This window comes from Procambarus clarkii, chromosome 50, assembly GCF_040958095.1.
Source record: "Procambarus clarkii isolate CNS0578487 chromosome 50, FALCON_Pclarkii_2.0, whole genome shotgun sequence".
In the NCBI taxonomy this organism is placed as follows: domain Eukaryota; kingdom Metazoa; phylum Arthropoda; class Malacostraca; order Decapoda; family Cambaridae; genus Procambarus; species Procambarus clarkii.
The window spans coordinates 4677750-4704740 of NC_091199.1; the positions used below are offsets into that span (position 1 = coordinate 4677750).

Below are 26991 nucleotides of genomic sequence, written 5' to 3' on the forward strand. Positions count from 1 at the left end.
TCCCTCCCACGAGAGAGTGTTGGCGACGCCCTCCCTCCCACGAGAGAGTGTTGGCGACGCCCTCCCTCCCACGAGAGAGTGTTGACGACGCCCTCCCTCCCACGAGAGAGTGCTGGCGACGCCCTCCCTCCCACGAGAGAGTGTTGACGATGCCCTCCCTCCCACGAGAGTGCTGGCGACGCCCTCCCTCCCACGAGAGTGCTGGCGACGCCCTCCCTCCCACGAGAGAGTGTTGGCGACGCCCTCCCTCCCACGAGAGAGTGTTGGCGACGCCCTCCCTCCCACGAGAGAGTGTTGGCGACGCCCTCCCTCCCACGAGAGAGTGTTGGCGACGCCCTCCCTCCCACGAGAGTGCTGGCGACGCCCTCCCTCCCACGAGAGAGTGCTGGCGACGCCCTCCTTCCCACGAGAGAGTGCTGGCGACGCCCTCCTTCCCACGAGAGAGTGCTGGCGACGCCCTCCCTCCCACGAGAGAGTACTGGCGACGCCCTCCCTCCCACGAGAGTGCTGGCGACGCCCTCCCTCCCACGAGAGAGTGTTGGCGACGCCCTCCCTCCCACAAGAGAGTGTTGACGACGCCCTCCCTCCCACGAGAGAGTGTTGACGACGCCCTCCCTCCCACGAGAGTGCTGGCGACGCCCTCCCTCCCACGAGAGTGCTGGCGACGCCCTCCCTCCCACGAGAGTGCTGGCGACGCCCTCCCTCCCACGAGAGTGCTGGCGACGCCCTCCCTCCCACGAGAGAGTGTTGGCGACGCCCTCCCTCCCACGAGAGAGTGTTGGCGACGCCCTCCCTCCCACGACAGAGTGCTGGCGACGCCCTCCCTCCCACGAGAGAGTGCTGGCGACGCCCTCCCTCCCACGAGAGTGCTGGCGACGCCCTCCCTCCCACGAGAGTGCTGGCGACGCCCTCCCTCCCACGAGAGAGTGTTGGCGACGCCCTCCCTCCCACGAGAGTGCTGGCGACGCCCTCCCTCCCACGAGAGAGTGTTGGCGACGCCCTCGCTCCCACGAGAGAGTGTTGACGACGCCCTCCCTCCCACGAGAGTGCTGGCGACGCCCTCCCTCCCACGAGAGTGCTGGCGACGCCCTCCCTCCCACGAGAGTGCTGGCGACGCCCTCCCTCCCATGAGAGTGCTGGCGACGCCCTCCCTCCCACGAGAGTGCTGGCGACGCCCTCCCTCCCACGAGAGTGCTGGCGACGCCCTCCCTCCCACGAGAGAGTGTTGGCGACGCCCTCCCTCCCACGAAAGAGTGCTGGCGACGCCCTCCCTCCCACGAGAGAGTGCTGGCGACGCCCTCCCTCCCACGAGTGCTGGCGACGCCCTCCCTCCCACGAGTGCTGGCGACGCCCTCCCTCCCACGAGTGCTGGCGACGCCCTCCCTCCCACGAGTGCTGGCGACGCCCTCCCTCCCACGAGTGCTGGCGACGCCCTCCCTCCCACGAGAGAGTGTTGGCGACGCCCTCCCTCCCACGAGAGAGTGTTGGCGACGCCCTCCCTCCCACGAGAGAGTGTTGGCGACGCCCTCCCTCCCACGAGAGAGTGTTGGCGACGCCCTCCCTCCCACGAGAGAGTGCTGGCGACGCCCTCCCTCCCACGAGAGTGTGTTGACGACGCCCTCCCTCCCACGAGAGAGTGTTGACGACGCCCTCCCTCCCACGAGAGTGCTGGCGACGCCCTCCCTCCCACGAGAGAGTGTTGGCGACGCCCTCCCTCCCACGAGAGAGTGCTGGCGACGCCCTCCCTCCCACGAGAGAGTGTTGGCGACGCCCTCCCTCCCACGAGAGAGTGTTGGCGACGCCCTCCCTCCCACGAGAGAGTGTTGACGACGCCCTCCCTCCCACGAGAGAGTGCTGGCGACGCCCTCCCTCCCACGAGAGAGTGTTGACGATGCCCTCCCTCCCACGAGAGTGCTGGCGACGCCCTCCCTCCCACGAGAGAGTATTGGCGACGCCCTCCCTCCCACGAGAGAGTGTTGACGACGCCCTCCCTCCCACGAGAGAGTGCTGGCGACGCCCTCCCTCCCACGAGAGAGTGTTGACGATGCCCTCCCTCCCACGAGAGTGCTGGCGACGCCCTCCCTCCCACGAGAGAGTGTTGGCGACGCCCTCCCTCCCACGAGAGAGTGTTGGCGACGCCCTCCCTCCCACGAGAGAGTGTTGGCGACGCCCTCCCTCCCACGAGAGAGTGTTGGCGACGCCCTCCCTCCCACGAGAGAGTGTTGGCGACGCCCTCCCTCCCACGAGAGAGTGTTGGCGACGCCCTCCCTCCCACGAGAGTGCTGGCGACGCCCTCCCTCCCACGAGAGAGTGCTGGCGACGCCCTCCTTCCCACGAGAGAGTGCTGGCGACGCCCTCCTTCCCACGAGAGAGTGCTGGCGACGCCCTCCCTCCCACGAGAGAGTACTAGCGACGCCCTCCCTCCCACGAGAGTGCTGGCGACGCCCTCCCTCCCACGAGAGAGTGTTGGCGACGCCCTCCCTCCCACGAGAGAGTGTTGACGACGCCCTCCCTCCCACGAGAGAGTGTTGACGACGCCCTCCCTCCCACGAGAGTGCTGGCGACGCCCTCCCTCCCACGAGAGTGCTGGCGACGCCCTCCCTCCCACGAGAGTGCTGGCGACGCCCTCCCTCCCACGTGAGAGTGTTGGCGACGCCCTCCCTCCCACGAGAGAGTGTTGGCGACGCCCTCCCTCCCACGACAGAGTGCTGGCGACGCCCTCCCTCCCACGAGAGAGTGCTGGCGACGCCCTCCCTCCCACGAGAGTGCTGGCGACGCCCTCCCTCCCACGAGAGTGCTGGCGACGCCCTCCCTCCCACGAGAGAGTGTTGGCGACGCCCTCCCTCCCACGAGAGTGCTGGCGACGCCCTCCCTCCCACGAGAGAGTGTTGGCGACGCCCTCCCTCCCACGAGAGAGTGTTGACGACGCCCTCCCTCCCACGAGAGTGCTGGCGACGCCCTCCCTCCCACGAGAGTGCTGGCGACGCCCTCCCTCCCACGAGAGTGCTGGCGACGCCCTCCCTCCCATGAGAGTGCTGGCGACGCCCTCCCTCCCACGAGAGTGCTGGCGACGCCCTCCCTCCCACGAGAGTGCTGGCGACGCCCTCCCTCCCACGAGAGAGTGTTGGCGACGCCCTCCCTCCCACGAAAGAGTGCTGGCGACGCCCTCCCTCCCACGAGAGAGTGCTGGCGACGCCCTCCCTCCCACGAGAGAGTGCTGGCGACGCCCTCCCTCCCACGAGTGCTGGCGACGCCCTCCCTCCCACGAGTGCTGGCGACGCCCTCCCTCCCACGAGAGAGTGTTGGCGACGCCCTCCCTCCCACGAGAGAGTGTTGGCGACGCCCTCCCTCCCACGAGAGAGTGTTGGCGACGCCCTCCCTCCCACGAGAGAGTGTTGGCGACGCCCTCCCTCCCACGAGAGAGTGCTGGCGACGCCCTCCCTCCCACGAGAGTGTGTTGACGACGCCCTCCCTCCCACGAGAGAGTGTTGACGACGCCCTCCCTCCCACGAGAGTGCTGGCGACGCCCTCCCTCCCACGAGAGAGTGTTGGCGACGCCCTCCCTCCCACGAGAGAGTGCTGGCGACGCCCTCCCTCCCACGAGAGAGTGTTGGCGACGCCCTCCCTCCCACGAGAGAGTGTTGGCGACGCCCTCCCTCCCACGAGAGAGTGTTGACGACGCCCTCCCTCCCACGAGAGAGTGCTGGCGACGCCCTCCCTCCCACGAGAGAGTGTTGACGATGCCCTCCCTCCCACGAGAGTGCTGGCGACGCCCTCCCTCCCACGAGAGAGTATTGGCGACGCCCTCCCTCCCACGAGAGAGTGTTGACGACGCCCTCCCTCCCACGAGAGAGTGTTGGCGACGCCCTCCCTCCCACGAGAGAGTGTTGGCGACGCCCTCCCTCCCACGAGAGAGTGTTGGCGACGCCCTCCCTCCCACGAGAGAGTGTTGGCGACGCCCTCCCTCCCACGAGAGAGTGTTGGCGACGCCCTCCCTCCCACGAGAGTGCTGGCGACGCCCTCCCTCCCACGAGAGAGTGCTGGCGACGCCCTCCTTCCCACGAGAGAGTACTGGCGACGCCCTCCCTCCCACGAGAGAGTGTTGGCGACGCCCTCCCTCCCACGAGAGAGTGTTGGCGACGCCCTCCCTCCCACGAGAGAGTGTTGACGACGCCCTCCCTCCCACGAGAGAGTGTTGACGACGCCCTCCCTCCCACGAGAGTGCTGGCGACGCCCTCCCTCCCACGAGAGTGCTGGCGACGCCCTCCCTCCCACGAGAGTGCTGGCGACGCCCTCCCTCCCACGAGAGAGTGTTGGCGACGCCCTCCCTCCCACGAGAGAGTGTTGGCGACGCCCTCCCTCCCACGACAGAGTGCTGGCGACGCCCTCCCTCCCACGAGAGAGTGCTGGCGACGCCCTCCCTCCCACGAGAGTGCTGGCGACGCCCTTCCTCCCACGAGAGTGCTGGCGACGCCCTCCCTCCCACGAGAGAGTGTTGGCGACGCCCTCCCTCCCACGAGAGTGCTGGCGACGCCCTCCCTCCCACGAGAGAGTGTTGGCGACGCCCTCCCTCCCACGAGAGAGTGTTGACGACGCCCTCCCTCCCACGAGAGTGCTGGCGACGCCCTCCCTCCCACGAGAGTGCTGGCGACGCCCTCCCTCCCACGAGAGTGCTGGCGACGCCCTCCCTCCCACGAGAGTGCTGGCGACGCCCTCCCTCCCACGAGAGTGCTGGCGACGCCCTCCCTCCCACGAGAGAGTGTTGGCGACGCCCTCCCTCCCACGAGAGAGTGCTGGCGACGCCCTCCCTCCCACGAGAGAGTGTTGGCGACGCCCTCCCTCCCACGAGAGAGTGTTGGCGACGCCCTCCCTCCCACGAGAGAGTGGTGACGACGCCCTCCCTCCCACGAGAGAGTGGTGACGACGCCCTCCCTCCCACGAGAGTGCTGGCGACGCCCTCCCTCCCACGAGAGTGCTGGCGACGCCCTCCCTCCCACGAGAGAGTGTTGGCGACGCCCTCCCTCCCACGAGAGAGTGTTGGCGACGCCCTCCCTCCCACGAGAGAGTGCTGGCGACGCCCTCCTTCCCACGAGAGACTGCTGGCGACGCCCTCCTTCCCACGAGAGAGTGCTGGCGACGCCCTCCCTCCCACGAGAGAGTACTGGCGACGCCCTCCCTCCCACGAGAGAGTACTGGCGACGCCCTCCCTCCCACGAGAGAGTGCTGGCGACGCCCTCCCTCCCACGAGAGAGTGCTGGCGACGCCCTCCTTCCCACGAGAGAGTGCTGGCGACGCCCTCCCTCCCGCGAGAGAGTACTGGCGACGCCCTCCCTCCCACGAGAGAGTGCTGGCGACGCCCTCCTTCCCACGAGAGAGTGCTGGCTACGCCCTCCTTCCCACGAGAGAGTGCTGGCGACGCCCTCCTTCCCACGAGAGAGTGCTGGCGACGCCCTCCCTCCCACGAGAGAGTACTGGCGACGCCCTCCCTCCCACGAGAGAGTACTGGCGACGCCCTCCCTCCCACGAGAGAGTACTGGCGACGCCCTCCCTCCCACGAGAGAGTGCTGGCGACGCCCTCCTTCCCACGAGAGAGTGCTGGCGACGCCCTCCTTCCCACGAGAGAGTGCTGGCGACGCCCTCCCTCCCACGAGAGAGTACTGGCGACGCCCTCCCTCCCACGAGAGAGTGCTGGCGACGCCCTCCTTCCCACGAGAGAGTGCTGGCGACGCCCTCCTTCCCACGAGAGAGTGCTGGCGACGCCCTCCCTCCCACGAGAGAGTGCTGGCGACGCCCTCCTTCCCACGAGAGAGTGCTGGCGACGCCCTCTTTCCCACGAGAGAGTGCTGGCGACGCCCTCCCTCCAACGAGAGAGTGTTGGCGACGCCCTCCCTCCCACGAGAGAGTGTTGGCGACGCCCTCCCTCCCACGAGAGAGTGCTGGCGACGCCCTCCCTCCCACGAGAGAGTGCTGGCGACGCCCTCCCTCCCACGAAAGAGTGTTGGCGACGCCCTCCCTCCCACGAGAGAGTACTGGCGACGCCCTCCCTCCCACGAGAGAGTGTTGGCGACGCCCTCCCTCCCACGAGAGAGTACTGGCGACGCCCTCCCTCCCACGAGAGAGTACTGGCGACGCCCTCCCTCCCACGAGAGAGTGCTGGCGACGCCCTCCCTCCCACGAGAGAGTGCTGGCGACGCCCTCCCTCCCACGAGAGAGTGCTGGCGACGCCCTCCCTCCCACGAGAGAGTGCTGGCGACGCCCTCCCTCCCACGAGAGAGTGCTGGCGACGCCCTCCCTCCCACGAGATAGTGCTGGCGACGCCCTCCCTCCCACGAGAGAGTGCTGGCGACGCCCTCCCTCCCACGAGAGAGTGCTGGCGACGCCCTCCCTCCCACGAGAGAGTGCTGGCGACGCCCTCCCTCCCACGAGAGTGTGTTGGCGACGCCCTCCCTCCCACGAGAGAGTGTTGGCGACGCCCTCCCTCCCACGAGAGAGTGTTGGCGACGCCCTCCCTCCCACGTGAGAGTGTTGGCGACGCCCTCCCTCCCACGAGAGTGTGTTGGCGACGCCCTCCCTCCCACGAGAGAGTGTTGGCGACGCCCTCCCTCCCACGAGAGAGTGTTGGCGACGCCCTCCCTCCCACGAGAGAGTGTTGGCGACGCCCTCCCTCCCACGAGAGAGTGTTGGCGACGCCCTCCCTCCCACGAGAGAGTGTTGGCGACGCCCTCCCTCCCACGAGAGAGTGTTGGCGACGCCCTCCCTCCCACGAGAGAGTGTTGGCGACGCCCTCCCTCCCACGAGAGAGTGTTGGCGACGCCCTCCCTCCCACGAGAGAGTGTTGGCGACGCCCTCCCTCCCACGAGAGAGTGTTGGCGACGCCCTCCGTCCCACGAGAGAGTGCTGGCGACGCCCTCCCTCCCACGAGAGAGTGTTGGCGACGCCCTCCCTCCCACGAGAGAGTGTTGGCGACGCCCTCCCTCCCACGAGAGAGTACTGGCGACGCCCTCCCTCCCACGAGAGAGTGTTGGCGACGCCCTCCCTCCCACGAGAGAGTGCTGGTGACGCCCTCCCTCCCACGAGAGAGTGTTGGCGACGCCCTCCCTCCCACGAGAGAGTGTTGGCGACGCCCTCCCTCCCACGAGAGAGTACTGGCGACGCCCTCCCTCCCACGAGAGAGTGTTGGCGACGCTCTCCCTCCCACGAGAGAGTGTTGGCGACGCCCTCCCTCCCACGAGAGAGTGTTGGCGACGCCCTCCCTCCCACGAGAGAGTACTGGCGACGCCCTCCCTCCCACGAGAGAGTGTTGGCGACGCCCTCCCTCCCACGAGAGAGTACTGGCGACGCCCTCCCTCCCACGAGAGAGTACTGTCGACGCCCTCCCTCCCACGAGAGAGTGTTGGCGACGCCCTCCCTCCCACGAGAGAGTGTTGACGACGCCCTCCCTCCCACGAGAGAGTGCTGGCGACGCCCTCCCTCCCACGAGAGAGTGTTGGCGACGCCCTCCCTCCCACGAGAGAGTACTGGCGACGCCCTCCCTCCCACGAGAGAGTGTTGGCGACGCCCTCCCTCCCACGAGAGAGTGTTGACGACGCCCTCCCTCCCACGAGAGAGTACTGGTGACGCCCTCCCTCCCACGAGAGAGTGCTGGTGACGCCCTCCCTCCCACGAGAGAGTGTTGGCGACGCCCTCCCTCCCACGAGAGAGTGTTGGCGACGCCCTCCCTCCCACGAGAGAGTACTGGCGACGCCCTCCCTCCCACGAGAGAGTACTGGCGACGCCCTCCCTCCCACGAGAGAGACAATATTGCTCAATAATTATTGAAGGCGTCAAAAGTTGATTATTTAGCAGTACAAACCATCATTACTTTCACCGGCTATAGCTCTTTAAGAAGTAATTATATTTATATCAAGAGATAATTTTAAACTGATATCAAAGTAATGTTGGATCTTGATTTGACTTGTACGTTATCAAGCCACGAGCGACACGATACCAGGTAGGCCTTACTACGCTGTTTTATTAATCCCTTTATTTATATATTAATTTGTGAACAGAGAATTCAATTATTAAAAGGATTTAGGTTATTGTATTTTATATTTAAGGATTATTAATTACTCGTCACCGTAGAGGATAGTGTGGACAGTGCCCGGGAGGTGTAGACACGGTTAACAGTAAACTCACCGCTCTACCTCACAACAAACTCTGTATGGTGGCCAGTAAACTCATTGTTTTTAGTAAAGATGATTAAGGGAAGGGAACTATCACGAGAAAGCGCCAAGCCATTACAACTACATAGCCCTTGGCAGGCATCAGGATAAGGATTAGGGATGGGACGGGGGGGGGGAAAGGAATGGTGCCCCAACCACTTGGACGGTCGGGGATTGAACGCCGACCTGCATGAAGTGAGACCGAAGCTCTACTAAAGATGATTAAGAAGTACATAAGGGGCAAAAGTTGTATTATGAGTACACAGAAATCACACTAACGTGACGTATCAAAGAAAGAATCCGTAAGAGCCGTGATGAGGATTCGAACCAATGCACTGGATATTCCCAGGTACACACGCCCCAGACAACTAGGTCACGACAAGGTCAAAAGGTCTCTTTTTGACCTTGTCGTGGCCTATAGTTGTCTGGGGCGTGTATGTGCTTGAGAATACTCAGTGCATAGGTTCGAATCCTCATCACGGCAATCTATGGATTTTCTGATAGTGAATATTATGACAGCAGGCCGGCGGCTCGTCTTGCTGACACGATGTGTGTGTGTGTTACTGAGCTAATCTCTCGCTATATTGCCAGAGCGATGAGAGCGTTTGGAAGGATTTCAACGTGGCAATGGTTGTGGTGTTATTGGTATCTTCTTGAGGTTATCTTGAGATGATTTCGGGGCTTTAGTGTCCCCGCGGCCCGGTCCTCGACCAGGCCTCCACCCCCAGGAAGCAGCCCGTGACAGCTGACTAACTCCCAGGTACCTATTTTACTGCTAGGTAACAGGGGCATTCAGGGTGAAAGAAACTCTGCCCATTTGTTTCTGCCTCGTGCGGGAATCGAACCCGCGCCACAGAATTAAGAGTCCTGCGCGCTATCCACCAGGCTACGAGGCCCCATAATGGATTTCAACGTAAGGATTTCACGTGGATTTCAATATGTTTAGATGTACATGGATGAAGATGTACAGATCATATTCCTACTACTATCTCCTCTACTACACGTTACTTTGCTCCTCACAGCTCTCTTGCCTAGTTATTGCCTGCATCAACTTCCTCATCACAGTCGACTTGAGAATGGTCCAGGACGGAGCGAAACGTCGTCGTCCCTTCACCTTCTAGTGTGTGGTGTGGTCAGCTTACTTTAGCCCCGTTATTGTGACTCCTCGCCTGCACATGGATGAACTGTATGACACTGCACTATACGCATATATGCTTATGTATGTATACGCATATATGCTGATGTATGGGTTTTAATGTTCGGTTTCCAGGCGATTTTTTTTTGTCGTGGATGATTTCTGTTGTGTATTTCTTATTGGAATTATCTATTTTTCTTTATTTATTGGGCTTGTTTTCCCTCGATCGAAGCTCTTGGAGCAGCTGCTACGGGGGCGGGGCGTCTCATCGGGGCGTCTCATCGGGGCGTCTCATCGGGGCGTCTCATCGGGGCGTCTCATCGGGGCGTCTCATCTTGGAGTAATCTTTCTGGCATTGTGTCTTCCAACATTTCGATGGTGTTCCACACCCCCCTTGCTGTAGTGGCCTGGTGTTGGGTTACTGTTTAGTGGCTCTTGGAGCTCCTGGAGTGTTTGGTCATATTGTGGACGGTTGATACCTGGTTGATACCTGGTTGATGGGGTTCTGGGAGTTCTTCTACTCCCCAAGCCCGGCCCGAGGCCAGGCTCGACTTGAGAGTTTGGTCCACTAGGCTGTTGCTTGGAGCGGCCCGCAGGCCCACATACCCACCACAGCCCGGTTGGTCCGGCACTCCTTGGAGGAATAAATCTAGTTTCCTCTTTCTCGGTGTTTTGCATCTCCTCATAGTTCTTTCATATGTACTGCTTGGTCTGTTTCAGTGTTGGTTTTAAGGTGTGTAGAAGTTGTATAAGATATTCCAGATGCGGCCGGACTAGAGCCATGTATAGGTGTATGTTGGTGCCGAGGTTATGAAATCATCTCATTTTGTTTAAGGCTGTTTTTGCTTTGTTTACTCTATTGTGCAGATGATGGAGAGGTCAGAGGTGGTGGAAGGAAGGTCAGGGTCACACCGGCGACACCTGCAGCACGCCACCACCAGGAGGGAGGTCAAGTACCCTCCCAGACCCATCAGGAGGGAGGTCAACTCTGCCTGGGTCACCAGGGTCAACACTCCTCCCAGGAAGCCAGACAAGGAAGATCAGGTGAGGTCACACACACAGGTGAGGTCACACACACAGGTGAGGTCACACACACAGGTGAGGTCACACACAGGTCAGGTCACACACACAGGTCAGGTCACACACAGGTCAGGTCACACACACAGGTCACACACAGGTCAGGTCACACACAGGTCAGGTCACACACAGGTCACACACACAGGTCAGGTCACACACAGGTCACACATACAGGTCAGGTCACACACACAGGTCAGGTCACACACACAGGTCAGGTCACACACACAGGTCAGGTCACACACACAGGTCAGGTCACACACAGGTCAGGTCACACACAGGTCACACACAGGTCAGGTCACACACAGGTCACACATACAGGTCACACACACAGGCCAGGTCACACACACAGGTCACACAGGTCAGGTCACACACACAGGTCACACACACAGGTCAGGTCACACACACAGGTCAGGTCACACACACAGGTCAGGTCACACACAGGTCAGGTCACACACAGGTCAGGTCACACACAGGTCACACACAGGTCAGGTCACACACAGGTCAGGTCACACACAGAGGTCAGGTCACACACAGGTCACACACACAGGTCACACACAGGTCAGGTCACACACACGTCAGGTCACACACACAGGTCACACACAGGTCAGGTCACACACACAGGTCAGGTCACACACAGGTCAGGTCACACACATGTCAGGTCACACAGGTCAGGTCACACACACAGGTCAGGTCTCACACACAGGTCAGGTCACACACACAGGTCAGGTCTCACACACAGGTCAGGTCACACACACAGGTCAGGTCTCACACACAGGTCAGGTCACACACACAGGTCAGGTCACACACAGGTCAGGTCACACACACAGGTCAGGTCACACACAGGTCAGGTCACACACACAGGTCAGGTCACACACACAGGTCACACACAGGTCAGGTCACACACAGGTCACACACACAGGTCACACACACAGGTCACACACACAGGTCAGGTCACACACACAGGTCACACACAGGTCAGGTCACACACACAGGTCACACACACAGGTCACACACACAGGTCAGGTCACACACAGGTCAGGTCACACACACAGGTCACACACAGGTCAGGTCACACACACACTATACATTAGTCTGCATCATCAATACGTCTCCGCCTCTACCGACGAGAATCGAACCCACATATGTGAAACAAGTTGCGAGGCGAAATATCTTCAGTAAAGTCTACTCTGTAGCCAGTAGTTACCACAGCCGGGGAAACAACCGATTGGTCCCGGGTTCGATTCCCGAGAAGGTCGTTTTAAAAGTTGTTACGTTAGTAAGTGAACGTTGTGGGGGGATATATCTGGTTGGCGCCGAGACGCCATCATAGTATAGCCGACCGTCACCTGACGAGTCTCCACCACCGTGTATAATGTTATGGTGGGAGTGTGGATACTTGAGGCACGGGGGAATAGGGGAGCTCTAAGATGGCGTCGTCTACACAACCCGTCAACCCGTCTAGGGAACCCGTCTAGGGAACCCGTCTAGGGAACCCGTCTAGGGAACCCGTCTAGGGAACCCGTCAACCCGTCTAGGGAACGCGTCTAGGGAACCCGTCTAGGGAACCCGTCTAGGGAACCCGTCTAGGGAACCCGTCAACCCGTCTAGGGAACCCGTCTACACTGAGCTGGGCACCTCTCATGCTGTAGTCTTATAAATATATATTATAATATCCATAACGTTAGTGAATGAGAGTCCAGGTGGGGGAGGCCCGTGGCTACATAAGTCATTTTCTTATATAAAATATTGTTGAGGTGGCAGGCCGAATAATTTTTTGTATTTAGTCCAATTGTAAATAATTCTGTTTTTAATATGTAATTAGCATTCATGGTTGATAGTCCCTATGACACTACAACCATTGTCACCACCCTGTGTGACACTACAACCATTGTCACCACCATCTGTGACACTTCAACCATTGTCACCACCCTCTGTGACACTACAACCATTGTCACCACCCTCTGTGACACTACAACCATTGTCACCACCATCTGTGAGACCACAACCATTGTCACCACCCTCTGTGACACTACAACCATTGTCACCACCCTCTGTGACACTACAACCATTGTCACCACCCTCTGTGACACTACAACCATTGTCACCACCCTCTGTGACACTACAACCATTGTCACCACCATCTGTGAGACCACAACCATTGTCACCACCCTCTGTGACACTACAACCATTGTCACCACCATCTGTGACCCTACAACCATTGTCACCACCCTCTGTGACACTACAACCATTGTCACCACCCTGTGTGACACTACAACCATTGTCACCACCCTGTGTGACACTACAACCATTGTCACCACCCTGTGTGACACTACAACCATTGTCACCACCCTCTGTGACACTACAACCATTGTCACCACCCTGTGTGACACTACAACCATTGTCACCACCCTGTGTGACACTACAACCATTGTCACCACCCTGTGTGACACTACAACCATTGTCACCACCCTCTGTGACACTACAACCATTGTCACCACCCTGTGTGACACTACAACCATTGTCACCACCCTGTGTGACACTACAACCATTGTCACCACCCTCTGTGACACTACAACCATTGCCACCACCCTCTGTGACACTACAACCATTGTCACCACCATCTGTGACCCCATAACCATTGCCACCACCATCTGTGACACTACAACCATTGCCACCACCATCTGTGACACTACAACCATTGTCACCACCCTCTGTGACACTACAACCATTGCCACCACCCTCTGTGACACTACAACCATTGTCACCACCATCTGTGACCCCATAACCATTGCCACCACCATCTGTGACACTACAACCATTGTCACCACCCTCTGTGACACTACAACCATTGTCACCACCCTCTGTGACACTACAACCATTGTCACCACCCTCTGTGACACTACAACCATTGCCACCACCCTCTGTGACACTACAACCATTGTCACCACCATCTGTGAGACCACAACCATTGTCACCACCATCTGTGACACTACAACCATTGTCACCACCCTCTGTGACACTACAACCATTGTCACCACCATCTGTGACACTACAACCATTGCCACCACCATCTGTGACACTACAACCATTGTCACCACCCTGTGTGACACTACAACCATTGCCACCACGCTCTGTGACACTACAACCATTGTCACCACCATCTGTGACACCACAACCATTGTCACCACCATCTGTGACACTACAACCATTGCCACCACCATCTGTGACACTACAACCATTGTCACCACCCTGTGTGACACTACAACCATTGCCACCACCCTCTGTGACACTACAACCATTGTCACCACCATCTGTGACACCACAACCATTGTCACCACCATCTGTGACACTACAACCATTGTCACCACCCTCTGTGACACTACAACCATTGTCACCACCATCTGTGACACTACAACCATTGTCACCACCATCTGTGACACCACAACCATTGTCACCATCTGTGACACTACAACCATTGTCACCACCCTCTGTGACACTACAACCATTGTCACCACCATCTGTGACACTACAACCATTGTCACCACCCTCTGTGACCCCACAACCATTGTCACCACCATCTGTGACACTACAACCATTGTCACCACCCTCTGTGACCCCACAACCATTGTCACCACCCTCTGTGACACCACAACCATTGTCACCACCATCTGTGAGACCACAACCATTGCCACCACTACCACTAACACAACCACCACCACCACAACAACAATCACTAATCAGCAGTTATCTCCTGTACAGAAGTGCAGTTCCAGCCTCCACCAACAGCCTGGCAGCTCCACCAAGCCGACCATGTCCTGGTAAGACGCCTCTCTCAATACTTCCCTTATTAATGTAGTCGTAGCGTTATTCTCTGACGTAAATAACGCTATGTATTATAATGTGTGTAATTACCTAAGTGTAGTTACAGGATGAGAGCTACGCTCGTGGTGTCCCGTCTTCCCAGCACTCTTTGTCGTATAACGCTTTGAAACTACTGACGGTCTTGGCCTCCACCACCTTCTCACCCAACACTACCACTCTGCAAAAGTAAATTTTCATTTTTTTTGGCTCCTCGAGCGTGCGTGCGTGTGTACTCACCTATTTGTGCTTGCGGGGGTTGAGCTTTGGCTCTTTGGTCCCGCCTTGGCTCTTTGGTCCCGCCTGTGTGTTTGTGTGTGTGTGTGTGTGTGTGTGTGTGTGTGTGTGTGTGTGTGTGTGTGTACTCACCTAGATGTACTCACCTAGACGTGCTTGTAGGGTCGAGCTAGGCTCCTATCCCCACCTTGTGAACGTTCTTAGATTAATGTAACGATTTATTTCTCGAACTTTTATCATATTTACATTTAAAATTCCTACTTGTATTTAGCTTCAACTTGTGCGTCTAGCCTGATCCATTTATTGACAGCCATATGTCTGATGACGGTCTTCCTGGTGTTTCTTGGACTTGAGAGTGTGCCGGTTCGAATCCCGGGGGAGGGAGGGAGGGGGGGGGAGCAGAAATGGTTGGGCTCGTTTTCTCTAACCTAATGGACCTCTAATCAAAATCGTACAATCCTCATTTGTATGAACCCTCCTCATTAGTTTTGCATCATCTGCAAACATCGACATAAATGTCTCAGCAGTCAAGTCATTCTCATAAATGAGGAATAGTATGGGACCCAGCACCGACCCTTGAGGCACCCCGCTTGTTACTCTACGCCAGCCCGACTCCTTGCTCGTCACTGTCACTCCCTGACACCTGTCTGTCAGGTAATTCCTTACCCATGATAGTGCGTTGCCGCTTACTCCCGCCTGCTTCTCAAGTTTGTATAGTAGCCTTCTGTGTGGTACTGTATCAAAGGCTTTTTGGCAGTCCAGAAATATGTAATCTGCCCATCCTTCTCTGTCTTGCCTTATTTCAGTTACTTTATCATAAAGTAACGCACACCTAGTCCCCGTGGTGAAGTGGTTAAGACGCTCGCTTGGCGTTTCGCAAGCGCTTTGTCCTGGGTTCGTATCCTGGCCGGGAAGGATTGACTGGGCGCAAATCCATAACTGTAGCCTCTGTTTAACCCAACAGTAAAATGGGTATCTGGTTGTTAAACGATTCTTCGCGGGGGTGGTATTACAGGGAACATAGGATTAAGGACCTGCCCGAAACGCTACACGTGCTGGTGGCTGTACAAGAATGTAACAACTCTTGTATATATCACTTAAAAAAAGCTCCAGGAGGTTCGCCAGGCATGATTTCCCTTCTCTAAAGCCGTATTGTTGTTTATTTATAAACGGAATTCAATCTAGGTGTGCAACTAGTCTTAATCTTATAATTCCTTCAGTACTTTTCAAGGGGTGCTTGTGAGCGACACTAGCCTGTCTTTAAGTGTCCTTTCTTTATCTCCTTTTTTGTAGATTGGCACCACATTTGCCTTCTTCCAACAGATGGGCAATTCACCCAGTGTAACTGACTCATTATAGATTGGTGCTAGAGGTATGCTGAGGGCCTGTGCTGAGTCTTTTAACACCCATGGTGATACTCTATGTGGTCCAGTAGCTTTAGTTACAACCAGTGATGCTGGCTGTATTCTTACTTACTCTGTTGTTACCTCAATATTTAGTAGTCTCTCGTCAGGGGCTGCTGCTGCATCAAGCTCCGGGAGCTGTTCCGGCTCAGTAGTGAACACTCCATGGAAGCTGGCATTGAGCTCCTCACAAATTTCTTTATCATTTTCTGTATACTGGCCTCCCATTTGTCTTAACCTGGTCACTTGATCATTCACCGCCATTACTGATATGACTTTGTAGGAATTTTGGTTGGCTCTTTGCTTTGGAGGCAATATCATATGTTCATAGTTTCTGTCTGCCGATCTTCTTATGTTTATGTAGTTATTCCTGGCCCTGTTGCAGCTTTTCCGGTTTATCTCTGTCCTTTGCCTTCTGTATTTCCTCCACTCCCTCCGGCTTTTTGTATTTGCTTCCTGACACTGTTGAACTACGGGTTATTATGTGTTCTCCTAGTTTTTGCCCTTAATGGTGGTAGGAATCTCTCTTCTGCCTCTTTGCACCTCACTTTTACTTGGTCCATCATTTCCTGGACCTTGTTCCTTCTAAGGTCCTCCTCACATTGCACACTTCCCAGACACTCTCTTACTGTCATGTAGTCTACTTTGTTATAGTCCGCTCTCCCTTCCCTGACTCCTGGTCTTATGGGCACTGGTCTGCGGTCCATCATGTAGTGGAACACCAGGACACAATGGTCACTTGCTCCTAGTGGTACTTCATGCTCTAAGTTCTCAATGTTTGTCTCGTTCTGGGTGAAGATCAAGTCCAGTAGGCTTGGCGTATCTCCTCCCCTGTCTCTTGTGTCCTCCTTTACCTGTTGTGTTAAGATGTTTCTATCTACAAATTTCCACTAATTTTGCTCCCCACGTTTCTTCCCCATCACGATGATTTCTGGTATCCCAGTCAATTTCTCCATGATTTAGGTCCCCCATGACGAGAAGTTTAGCTCTCATTCTGTGTGTCACCGTTGCTGCTCGCTGCAATGCCTCTGTGTATGCCTTGTTGTTATCATATTCCTGCCTGGGACGTCTGGCGGGTGGCGGGGGGATTGTAAATTATCACGGCTACAATTATTTTTTTCCATCTACTGTCAGTGTCCCAATGATGGAGTCTGTGTAAACGTTTTTCTTGTAAACGTTTAAACGTAAACTCTGATTCTTGAGTTTTTCGAACTTCCACTCATGTCTTATTTGGAGTGCACCTCCTCCTCCTCCTTGTCTTTGTTGTCTTTGTTTCCTTATCACTTGGAGTCCCCCGGGGAATGTTGCATCAGAGATCATATCATTTATTTTTGTTTCCACTATTGCAACGGAATCTGCATAATTTTATCTTACTCTTTCTTTAATTTCCTCTGCTTTGTTTGTTACTCCGTCGGCGTTCGTGTACCAAACCTTCAGGCTCTTCTTGGACACCCTATTGCCAGAGATTTCAGTGCCAGGGAGTGGGTGGGGGTCAGAGAGTGAGAGGGGGTCAGGGAGTGGGTGGGGGTCAGAGAGTGAGAGGGGGTCAGGGAGTGGGTGGGGGTCAGAGAGTGAGAGGGGGTCAGGGAGTGGGTGGGGGTCAGAGAGTGAGAGGGGGTCAGGGAGTGGGTGGGGGTCAGAGAGTGAGAGGGGGTCAGGGAGTGGGTGGGGGGTCAGGGAGTGGGTGGGGGTCAGGGAGTGGGTGGGTGTCAGGGAGTGGGCGGGGGGTCAGGGAGTGGGTGGGGGGTCAGGGAGTGGGTGGGGGTCAGGGAGTGGGTGGGGGTCAGGGAGTGGGCGGGGATCAGGGGTTGTGCAGGGGTAAGCAAGGTAGGAGTTATTATGTGTGTGGCTCCCACTCAGTGGAAGCCACAATCGTGGCTCTCAATACTGTTCCTAACACGTGAGGAACACTCACCCACTCACGGAGTGGGTGAGTGGGTGTATTGTATATCTGTATCTGCAGACTCGAGCTATTAGCTCTTGGACCCCGCCTTTCTAACCAATTTATTTGTCCTCTATTATGTCTACTACATATATTTATCTCTAACACACACACACATCCCTAGGAAGCAGCCCGTAGCAGCTGTCTAACTCCCAGGTACCTATTTACTGCTAGATGAACACCGGTATTAACGTGAAAGAAACTCTGCTCATTTGTTTCGGCCTCCGCCGGGGATCGAACCCGGGCCCTTAAGACTACAAATCCCGAGCGCTCTCCAATCAGCCGCGAGGCCCTCCTGTATGTGTGTCCTCACCTAGTTGTGCTTCCGGGAATTGAGCTTCGGCTCTTTGGTCCCGCACGTGCGTGTGCGCGCGCGCGTGCGTATGTGTACTTGCCTAGATGTGCTTGTAATGACTCACTAACTTTGTCCAGTTCCCTCAGTATATCTTGGGAACGTTGTTGTTGTTGTTGTTGTAAATTTACCTACTCTGAACAAGGGGTTCTAAGTAGCACGGGCTATGGCGATCCCGTAGTGGACTTACCTGGCACAGGAGCGGGGCAAGTAGCACGGGATATGGTGATCCCGTAGTGGACTTACCTGGCACAGGAGCGGGGCAAGTAGCACGGGCTATGGCGATCCCGTAGTGGACTTATCTGGCACAGGAGCGGGGCAAGTAGCACGGGATATGGTGATCCCGTAGTGGACTTACCTGGCACAGGAGCGGGGCAAGTAGCACGGGCTATGGTGATCCCGTAGTGGACTTACCTGGCACAGGAGCGGGGCAAGTAGCACGGGCTATGGTGATCCCGTAGTGGACTTACCTGGCACAGGAGCGGGGCAAGTAGCACGGGCTATGGTGATCCCGTAGTGGACTTACCTGACACAGGAGCGGGGCAAGTAGCACGGGCTATGGTGATCCCGTAGTGGACTTACCTGACACAGGAGCGGGGCAAGTAGCACGGGCTATGGTGATCCCGTAGTGGACTTACCTGGCACAGGGGCGGGGCAAGTAGCACGGGCTATGGTGATCCGGTAGTGGACTTACCTGGCACAGGGGCGGGGCAAGTAGCACGGGCTATGGTGATCCCGTAGTGGACTTACCTGACACAGGAGCGGGGCAAGTAGCACGGGCTATGGTGATCCCGTAGTGGACTTACCTGGCACAGGGGCGGGGCAAGTAGCACGGGCTATGGTGATCCGGTAGTGGACATACCTGGCACAGGAGCGGGGCAAGTAGCATGGGCTATGGTGAGCCCGTAGTGGACTTACCTGGCACAGGGGCGGGGCAAGTAGCACGGGCTATGGTGATCCCGTAGTGGACTTACCTGGCACAGGAGCGGGGCAAGTAGCACGGGCTATGGTGATCCGGTAGTGGACATACCTGGCACAGGAGCGGGGCAAGTAGCATGGGCTATGGTGAGCCCGTAGTGGACTTACCTGGCACAGGGGCGGGGCAAGTAGCACGGGCTATGGTGATCCCGTAGTGGACTTACCTGGCACAGGGGCGGGGCAAGTAGCACGGGCTATGGTGATCCCGTAGTGGACTTACCTGGCACAGGGGCGGGGCAAGTAGCACGGGCTATGGTGATCCCGTAGTGGACTTACCTGGCACAGGAGCGGGGCAAGTAGCACGGGCTATGGTGAGCCCGTAGTGGACTTACCTGACACAGGAGCGGGGCAAGTAGCACGGGCTATGGTGATCCCGTAGTGGACTTACCTGGCACAGGAGCGGGGCAAGTAGCACGGGCTATGGTGATCCCGTAGTGGACTTACCTGGCACAGGAGCGGGGCAAGTAGCACGGGCTATGGTGATCCCGTAGTGGACTTACCTGGCACAGGAGCGGGGCAAGTAGCACGGGCTATGGTGATCCCGTAGTGGACTTACCTGGCACAGGAGCGGGGCAAGTAGCACGGGCTATGGTGATCCCGTAGTGGACTTACCTGGCACAGGGGCGGGGCAAGTAGCACGGGCTATGGTCATCCCGTAGTGGACTTACCTGGCACAGGAGCGGGGCAAGTAGCACGGGCTATGGTGAGCCCGTAGTGGACTTACCTGGCACAGGAGCGGGGCAAGTAGCACGGGCTATGGTGATCCCGTAGTGGACTTACCTGCCACAGGAGCGGGGCAAGTAGCACGGGCTATGGTGATCCCGTAGTGGACTTACCTGGCACAGGAGCGGGGCAAGTAGCACGGGCTATGGTGATCCCGTAGTGGACTTACCTGGCACAGGAGCGGGGCAAGTAGCACGGGCTATGGTGAGCCCGTAGTGGACTTACCTGGCACAGGAGCGGGGCAAGTAGCACGGGCTATGGTGAGCCCGTAGTGGACTTACCTGGCACAGGAGCGGGGCAAGTAGCACGGGCTATGGTGAGCCCGTAGTGGACTTACCTGGCACAGGAGCGGGGCAAGGAGCACGGGCTATGGTGATCCCGTAGTGGACTTACCTGGCACAGGAGCGGGGCAAGGAGCACGGGCTATGGTGATCCCGTAGTGGACTTACCTGGCACAGGAGCGGGGCAAGTAGCACGGGCTATGGTGATCCCGTAGTGGACTTACCTGGCACAGGAGCGGGGCAAGTAGCACGGGCTATGGTGAGCCCGTAGTGGACTTACCTGGCACAGGAGCGGGGCAAGTAGCACGGGCTATGGTGAGCCCGTAGTGGACTTACCTGGCACAGGAGCGGGGCAAGTAGCACGGGCTATGGTGATCCCGTAGTGGACTTACCTGGCACAGGAGCGGGGCAAGTAGCACGGGCTATGGTGATCCCGTAGTGGACTTACCTGGCACAGGAGCGGGGCAAGTAGCACGGGCTATGGTGAGCCCGTAGTGGACTTACCTGGCACAGGAGCGGGGGCAAGTAGCACGGGCTATGGTGAGCCCGTAGTGGACTTACCTGGCACAGGAGCGGGGCAAGTAGCACGGGCTATGGTGATCCCGTAGTGGACTTACCTGGCACAGGAGCGGGGCAAGTAGCACGGGCTATGGTGAGCCCGTAGTGGACTTAACTGGCACAGGAGCGGGGCAAGGAGCACGGGCTATGGTGATCCCGTAGTGGACTTACCTGGCACAGGAGCGGGGCAAGGAGCACGGGCTATGGTGAGCCCGTAGTGGACTTACCTGGCACAGGAGCGGGGCAAGTAGCACGGGCTATGGTGATCCCGTAGTGGACTTACCTGGCACAGGAGCGGGGCAAGTAGCACGGGCTATGGTGAGCCCGTAGTGGACTTACCTGGCACAGGAGCGGGGCAAGTAGCACGGGCTATGGTGATCCCGTAGTGGACTTACCTGGCACAGGAGCGGGGCAAGTAGCACGGGCTATGGTGAGCCCGTAGTGGACTTACCTGGCACAGGAGCGGGGCAAGTAGCACGGGCTATGGTGATCCCGTAGTGGACTTACCTGGCACAGGGGCGGGGCAAGTAGCACGGGCTATGGTGAGCCCGTAGTGGACTTACCTGGCACAGGGGCGGGGCAAGTAGCACGGGCTATGGTGAGCCCGTAGTGGACTTACCTGGCACAGGGGCGGGGCAAGTAGCACGGGCTATGGTGATCCCGTAGTGGACTTACCTGGCACAGGAGCGGGGCAAGTAGCAAGGGCTATGGTGAGCCCGTAGTGGACTTACCTGGCACAGGAGCGGGGCAAGTAGCACGGGCTATGGTGAGCCCGTAGTGGACTTACCTGGCACAGGAGCGGGGCAAGTAGCACGGGCTATGGTGAGCCCGTAGTGGACTTACCTGGCACACGAGCGGGGCAAGTAGCACGGGCTATGGTGAGCCCGTAGTGGACTTACCTGGCACAGGAGCGGGGCAAGTAGCACGGGCTATGGTGAGCCCGTAGTGGACTTACCTGGCACAGGAGCGGGGCAAGTAGTACGGGCTATGGTGAGCCCGTAGTGGACTTACCTGGCACAGGAGCGGGGCAAGTAGTACGGGCTATGGTGAGCCCGTAGTGGACTTACCTGGCACAGGAGCGGGGCAAGTAGTACGGGCTATGGTGAGCCCGTAGTGGACTTACCTGGCACAGGAGCGGGGCAAGTAGTACGGGCTATGGTGAGCCCGTAGTGGACTTACCTGGCACAGGAGCGGGGCAAGTAGTACGGGCTATGGTGAGCCCGTAGTGGACTTACCTGGCACAGGAGCGGGGCAAGTAGCACGGGCTATGGTGAGCCCGTAGTGGACTTACCTGGCACAGGGGCGGGGCAAGTAGCACGGGCTATGGTGAGCCCGTAGTGGACTTACCTGGCACAGGGGCGGGGCAAGTAGCACGGGCTATGGTGAGCCCGTAGTGGACTTACCTGGCACAGGAGCGGGGCAAGTAGCACGGGCTATGGTGATCCCGTAGTGGACTTACCTGGCACACGAGCGGGGCAAGTAGCACGGGCTATGGTGAGCCCGTAGTGGACTTACCTGGCACAGGAGCGGGGCAAGTAGCACGGGCTATGGTGAGCCCGTAGTGGACTTACCTGGCACACGAGCGGGGCAAGTAGCACGGGCTATGGTGAGCCCGTAGTGGACTTACCTGGCACAGGAGCGGGGCAAGTAGCACGGGCTATGGTGAGCCCGTAGTGGACTTACCTGGCACAGGAGCGGGGCAAGTAGCACGGGCTATGGTGAGCCCGTAGTGGACTTACCTGGCACAGGAGCGGGGCAAGTAGCACGGGCTATGGTGAGCCCGTAGTGGACTTACCTGGCACAGGAGCGGGGCAAGTAGCACGGGCTATGGTGAGCCCGTAGTGGACTTACCTGGCACAGGAGCGGGGCAAGTAGCACGGGCTATGGTGAGCCCGTAGTGGACTTACCTGGCACAGGAGCGGGGCAAGTAGCACGGGCTATGGTGAGCCCGTAGTGGACTTACCTGGCACAGGAGGGGGGCAAGTAGCACGGGCTATGGTGAGCCCGTAGTGGACTTACCTGGCACAGGAGCGGGGCAAGTAGTACGGGCTATGGTGAGCCCGTAGTGGACTTACCTGGCACAGGAGCGGGGCAAGTAGTACGGGCTATGGTGAGCCCGTAGTGGACTTACCTGACACAGGAGCGGGGCAAGTAGCACGGGCTATGGTGAGCCCGTAGTGGACTTACCTGGCACAGGAGCGGTGCAAGTAGCACGGGCTATGGTGAGCCCGTAGTGGACTTACCTGACACAGGAGCGGGGCAAGTAGTACGGGCTATGGTGAGCCCGTAGTGGACTTACCTGACACAGGAGCGGGGCAAGTAGCACGGGCTATGGTGAGCCCGTAGTGGACTTACCTGACACAGGAGCGGGGCAAGTAGCACGGGCTATGGTGAGCCCGTAGAGGACTTACCTGACACAGAAGCGGGGCAAGTAGCACGGGCTATGGTGAGCCCGTAGTGGACTTACCTGGCACAGGAGCGGGGCAAGTAGCACGGGCTATGGTGAGCCCGTAGTGGACTTACCTGGCACAGGAGCGGGGCAAGTAGCACGGGCTATGGTGAGCCCGTAGTGGACTTACCTGGCACAGGAGCGGGGCAAGTAGTACGGGCTATGGTGAGCCCGTAGTGGACTTACCTGGCACAGGAGCGGGGCAAGTAGTACGGGCTATGGTGAGCCCGTAGTGGACTTACCTGGCACAGGAGCGGGGCAAGTAGCACGGGCTATGGTGAGCCCGTAGTGGACTTACCTGGCACAGGAGCGGGGCAAGTAGTACGGGCTATGGTGAGCCCGTAGTGGACTTACCTGGCACAGGAGCGGGGCAAGTAGTACGGGCTATGGTGAGCCCGTAGTGGACTTACCTGACACAGGAGCGGGGCTGTACCTGCGTCTTGGAAACATTAAACACTTGCCTGGCCTGGGGACCACCAGCACCAGTGGCATGATTCTACCCATTGGGTCTCTTGCTGTCAGGCATTCGTCTTCAGCAGTCGAGATTGACGACCCTTGGCGACGCTTGGCGACGCTTGGCGACGCTTGGCGACGCTTGGCGACCCTTGGCGACGCTTGGCGACCCTTGGCGACCCTTGGCGACGCTTGGCGACCCTTGGCGACCCTTGGCGACCCTTGGCGACCCTTGGCGACCCTTGGCGACGCTTGGCGACCCTTGGCGACGCTTGGCGACGCTTGGCGACGCTTGGCGACGCTTGGCGACCCTTGGCGACCCTTGGCGACGCTCGGCGACGCTCGGCGACGCTCGGCGACGCTCGGCGACGCTTGGCGACGCTTGGCGACGCTTGGCGACGCTTGGCGACGCTTGGCGACGCTCGGCGACGCTCGGCGACGCTCGGCGACGCTCGGCGACGCTCGGCGACGCTTGGCTACGTACGTATCGCCTTGAGCCGCCTGGGTGTTTATAGACTGTTCTGCTTTTTAGTTAGTTCGTCAAGGAGAAAGAGAGTCGGGCACCAGGTTGGCCGAGAGGTATAAGGGCATAGTGGGTCACGGTGGGTCACGGTGGGCTCCTGGTGTGTGTCCTCAGGGCATGGTGGGTCACGGTGGGCTCCTGGTGTGTCCTCAGGGCATGGTGGGTCACGGTGGGCTCCTGGTGTGTCCTCAGGGCATGGTGGGTCACGGTGGGCTCCTGGTGTGTCCTCAGGCCATGGTGGGTCACGGTGGGCTCCTGGTGTGTCCTCAGGGCATGGTGGGTCACGGTGGGCTCCTGGTGTGTCCTCAGGGCATGGCGGGGGGCGTGACTTCTGCTCTACCTGGGGGCGCTGGAAGAAATTTTTCCGTTTTCGCCCAAGTGAGCGCGAGTTTAGGAGGGACTATCGTGTTTCAACCGTGACTTTGTTTGACTAGCCAGAGATGTCTATATGGGGCTGGTGCTCGCCTCCCACAACTCCTGGGGCTCCCCAAACATATTTTTACCAGTGTGTGTTTATTCAGCCCATCCAGTCGAGTATCCACAGCTAACAAAAATGGTGTATTATAAACGACTTAATCTAACCTTACCTCTCCAATCAACCATGGAGAGGAAACGTAAATGGTTCATCGTACCGGTTCATGTGTCAGTGGGGTATGTTGAGGTCAAGATGGAGTGTACTGTGGGAGGAGACAACTGGGTTTATCTGCCGCCAGGCGCGTTAGTGTCCGGCGAGTGGCGGCGTGTGTATAGCCTCGACGCCTGAGCATCTTATTCGCCAAAATAACCCCTGCTACATGGACATTTGAGTTCCGACTAACTAAATCTAAAACAACAACTGCTCCTCAACAAGGGGACGCTGGGGCATATGCAGGCACTCCTGCCTTATCCAGGCACTCCTGCCTTATCCAGGCACTCCTGCCTTATCCAGGCACTCCTGCCTTATCCAGGCACTCCTGCCCTATCCAGGCACTCCTGCCTTATCCAGGCACTCCTGCCCTATCCAGGCACTCCTGCCCTATCCAGGCACTCCTGCCTTATCCAGGCACTCCTGCCTTATCCAGGCACTCCTGCCCTATCCAGGCACTCCTGCCTTATCCAGGCACTCCTGCCTTATCCAGGCACTCCTGCCCTATCCAGGCACTCCTGCCCTATCCAGGCACTCCTGCCCTATCCAGGCACTCCTGCCTTATCCAGGCACTCCTGCCCTATCCAGGCACTCCTGCCTTATCCAGGCACTCCTGCCCTATCCAGGCACTCCTGCCCTATCCAGGCACTCCTGCCCTATCCAGGCACTCCTGCCCTATCCAGGCACTCCTGCCCTATCCAGGCACTCCTGCCCTATCCAGGCACTCCTGCCCTATCCAGGCACTCCTGCCCTATCCAGGCACTCCTGCCCTATCCAGGCACTCCTGCTCTATCCAGGCACTCCTGCCCTATCCAGGCACTCCTGCCCTATCCAGCACCTGCCTTATCCAGCACCTGCCCTATCCAGGCACTCCTGCCTTATCCAGCACCTGCCTTATCCAGCACCTGCCTTATCCAGGCATACCTGCCTTATCCTGGCATGCCTGCCCTCGTCCTTTCTCAACCAAACACCAGCAACAGGACAACATTTTTCAAACCATCTTTGAGGACTTGGCAATGTACTTCAGTCGTCCTCAGCTGTGAGTCTTATCTCAAGTATTGTCTGTTAAACCACGGACAAGTTCTGTAATCTGGATCTCTTATTTACTTTGAATTAGTTAGTTATAAAATCCAATTTGTTATTGTGTTTCCTATGGTATTGTCTCTTGACAACTCCGCGACCTTCTAGTGCTCAGCCTTATGGGACTCTGGTCTTCCATGCTCCAGATCTTCTCCTCGATTCACAGCGTTCGTAACAACATTATAATCAAAGACCAATATACAGTGATCATTGGTCTCCAGAGACCATTATACAGTGATCACTGGTCTCCAGAGACCATTATACAGTGATCACTGGTCTCCAGAGACCATTATACAGTGATCACTGGTCTCCAGAGACCAATATACAGTGATCACTGGTCTCCAGAGACCAATATACAGTGATCACTGGTCTCCAGAGACCATTATACAGTGATCACTGGTCTCCAGAGACCATTATACAGTGATCACTGGTCTCCAGAGACCATTATACAGTGATCACTGGTCTCCAGAGACCATTATACAGTGATCACTGGTCTCCAGAGACCATTATACAGTGATCACTGGTCTCCAGAGACCAATATACAGTGATCACTGGTCACCAGAGACCAATATAGTAATCACTGGTCTTTAAAAACCAATATGCAGTGATCACTGGTCGCCAGAGACCAATATACAGTGATCACTGGTCACCAGAGACCAATATACAGTGATCACGGGTCTCCAGAGACCAATATACAGTGATCACTGGTCAACAAAGACCAATATACAGTGATCACTGGCCTGCAAAGTGTGTTATATTACTAAATGTGTTATATTAGGAAGTTCCTTTCGGCAATTTCTACCCACTTCATCCTCCATGTTTATTCTCCCCTTCTCTCTCGGATCCATTGATTCCCACTCAATTTCTCCTCGACCCAATTCTTCCCATTACTTACAAAGCAGGCAAAGGGATATTTCACTAATTCTTTGAATAATACTTTGTATGTAAGGGTCTCCGTAGTTCAGTCGGGTTCATTCTCGACTCACAATCGAGAATCCCGGGTGAGACAAAAAGGGTTGGGCGTATTTCCTATCACCTAATGCACCTGTTCACCTAACAGTAGGTAGGTACTCAGGAGTTAGACAGCGTGTTGTGGGGTTGCCTCCTGGGCGGGGT

The 26991-nt window shown here is 57.6% G+C and overlaps 1 protein-coding gene across 1 annotated transcript in view; it reads left to right on the top strand.

Moving 5' to 3' along the window:
- The window catches only part of LOC123772757 (uncharacterized), a gene marked incomplete in the record, with an annotated part of 455577 nt that overhangs the window by 261345 nt on the left and 167241 nt on the right, over positions 1-26991 (top strand). Inside the window, 2 exon segments of the mRNA XM_069303388.1 lie at positions 10204-10380; positions 14173-14231. Coding sequence (XP_069159489.1) covers positions 10204-10380; positions 14173-14231 — 236 coding nt within the window.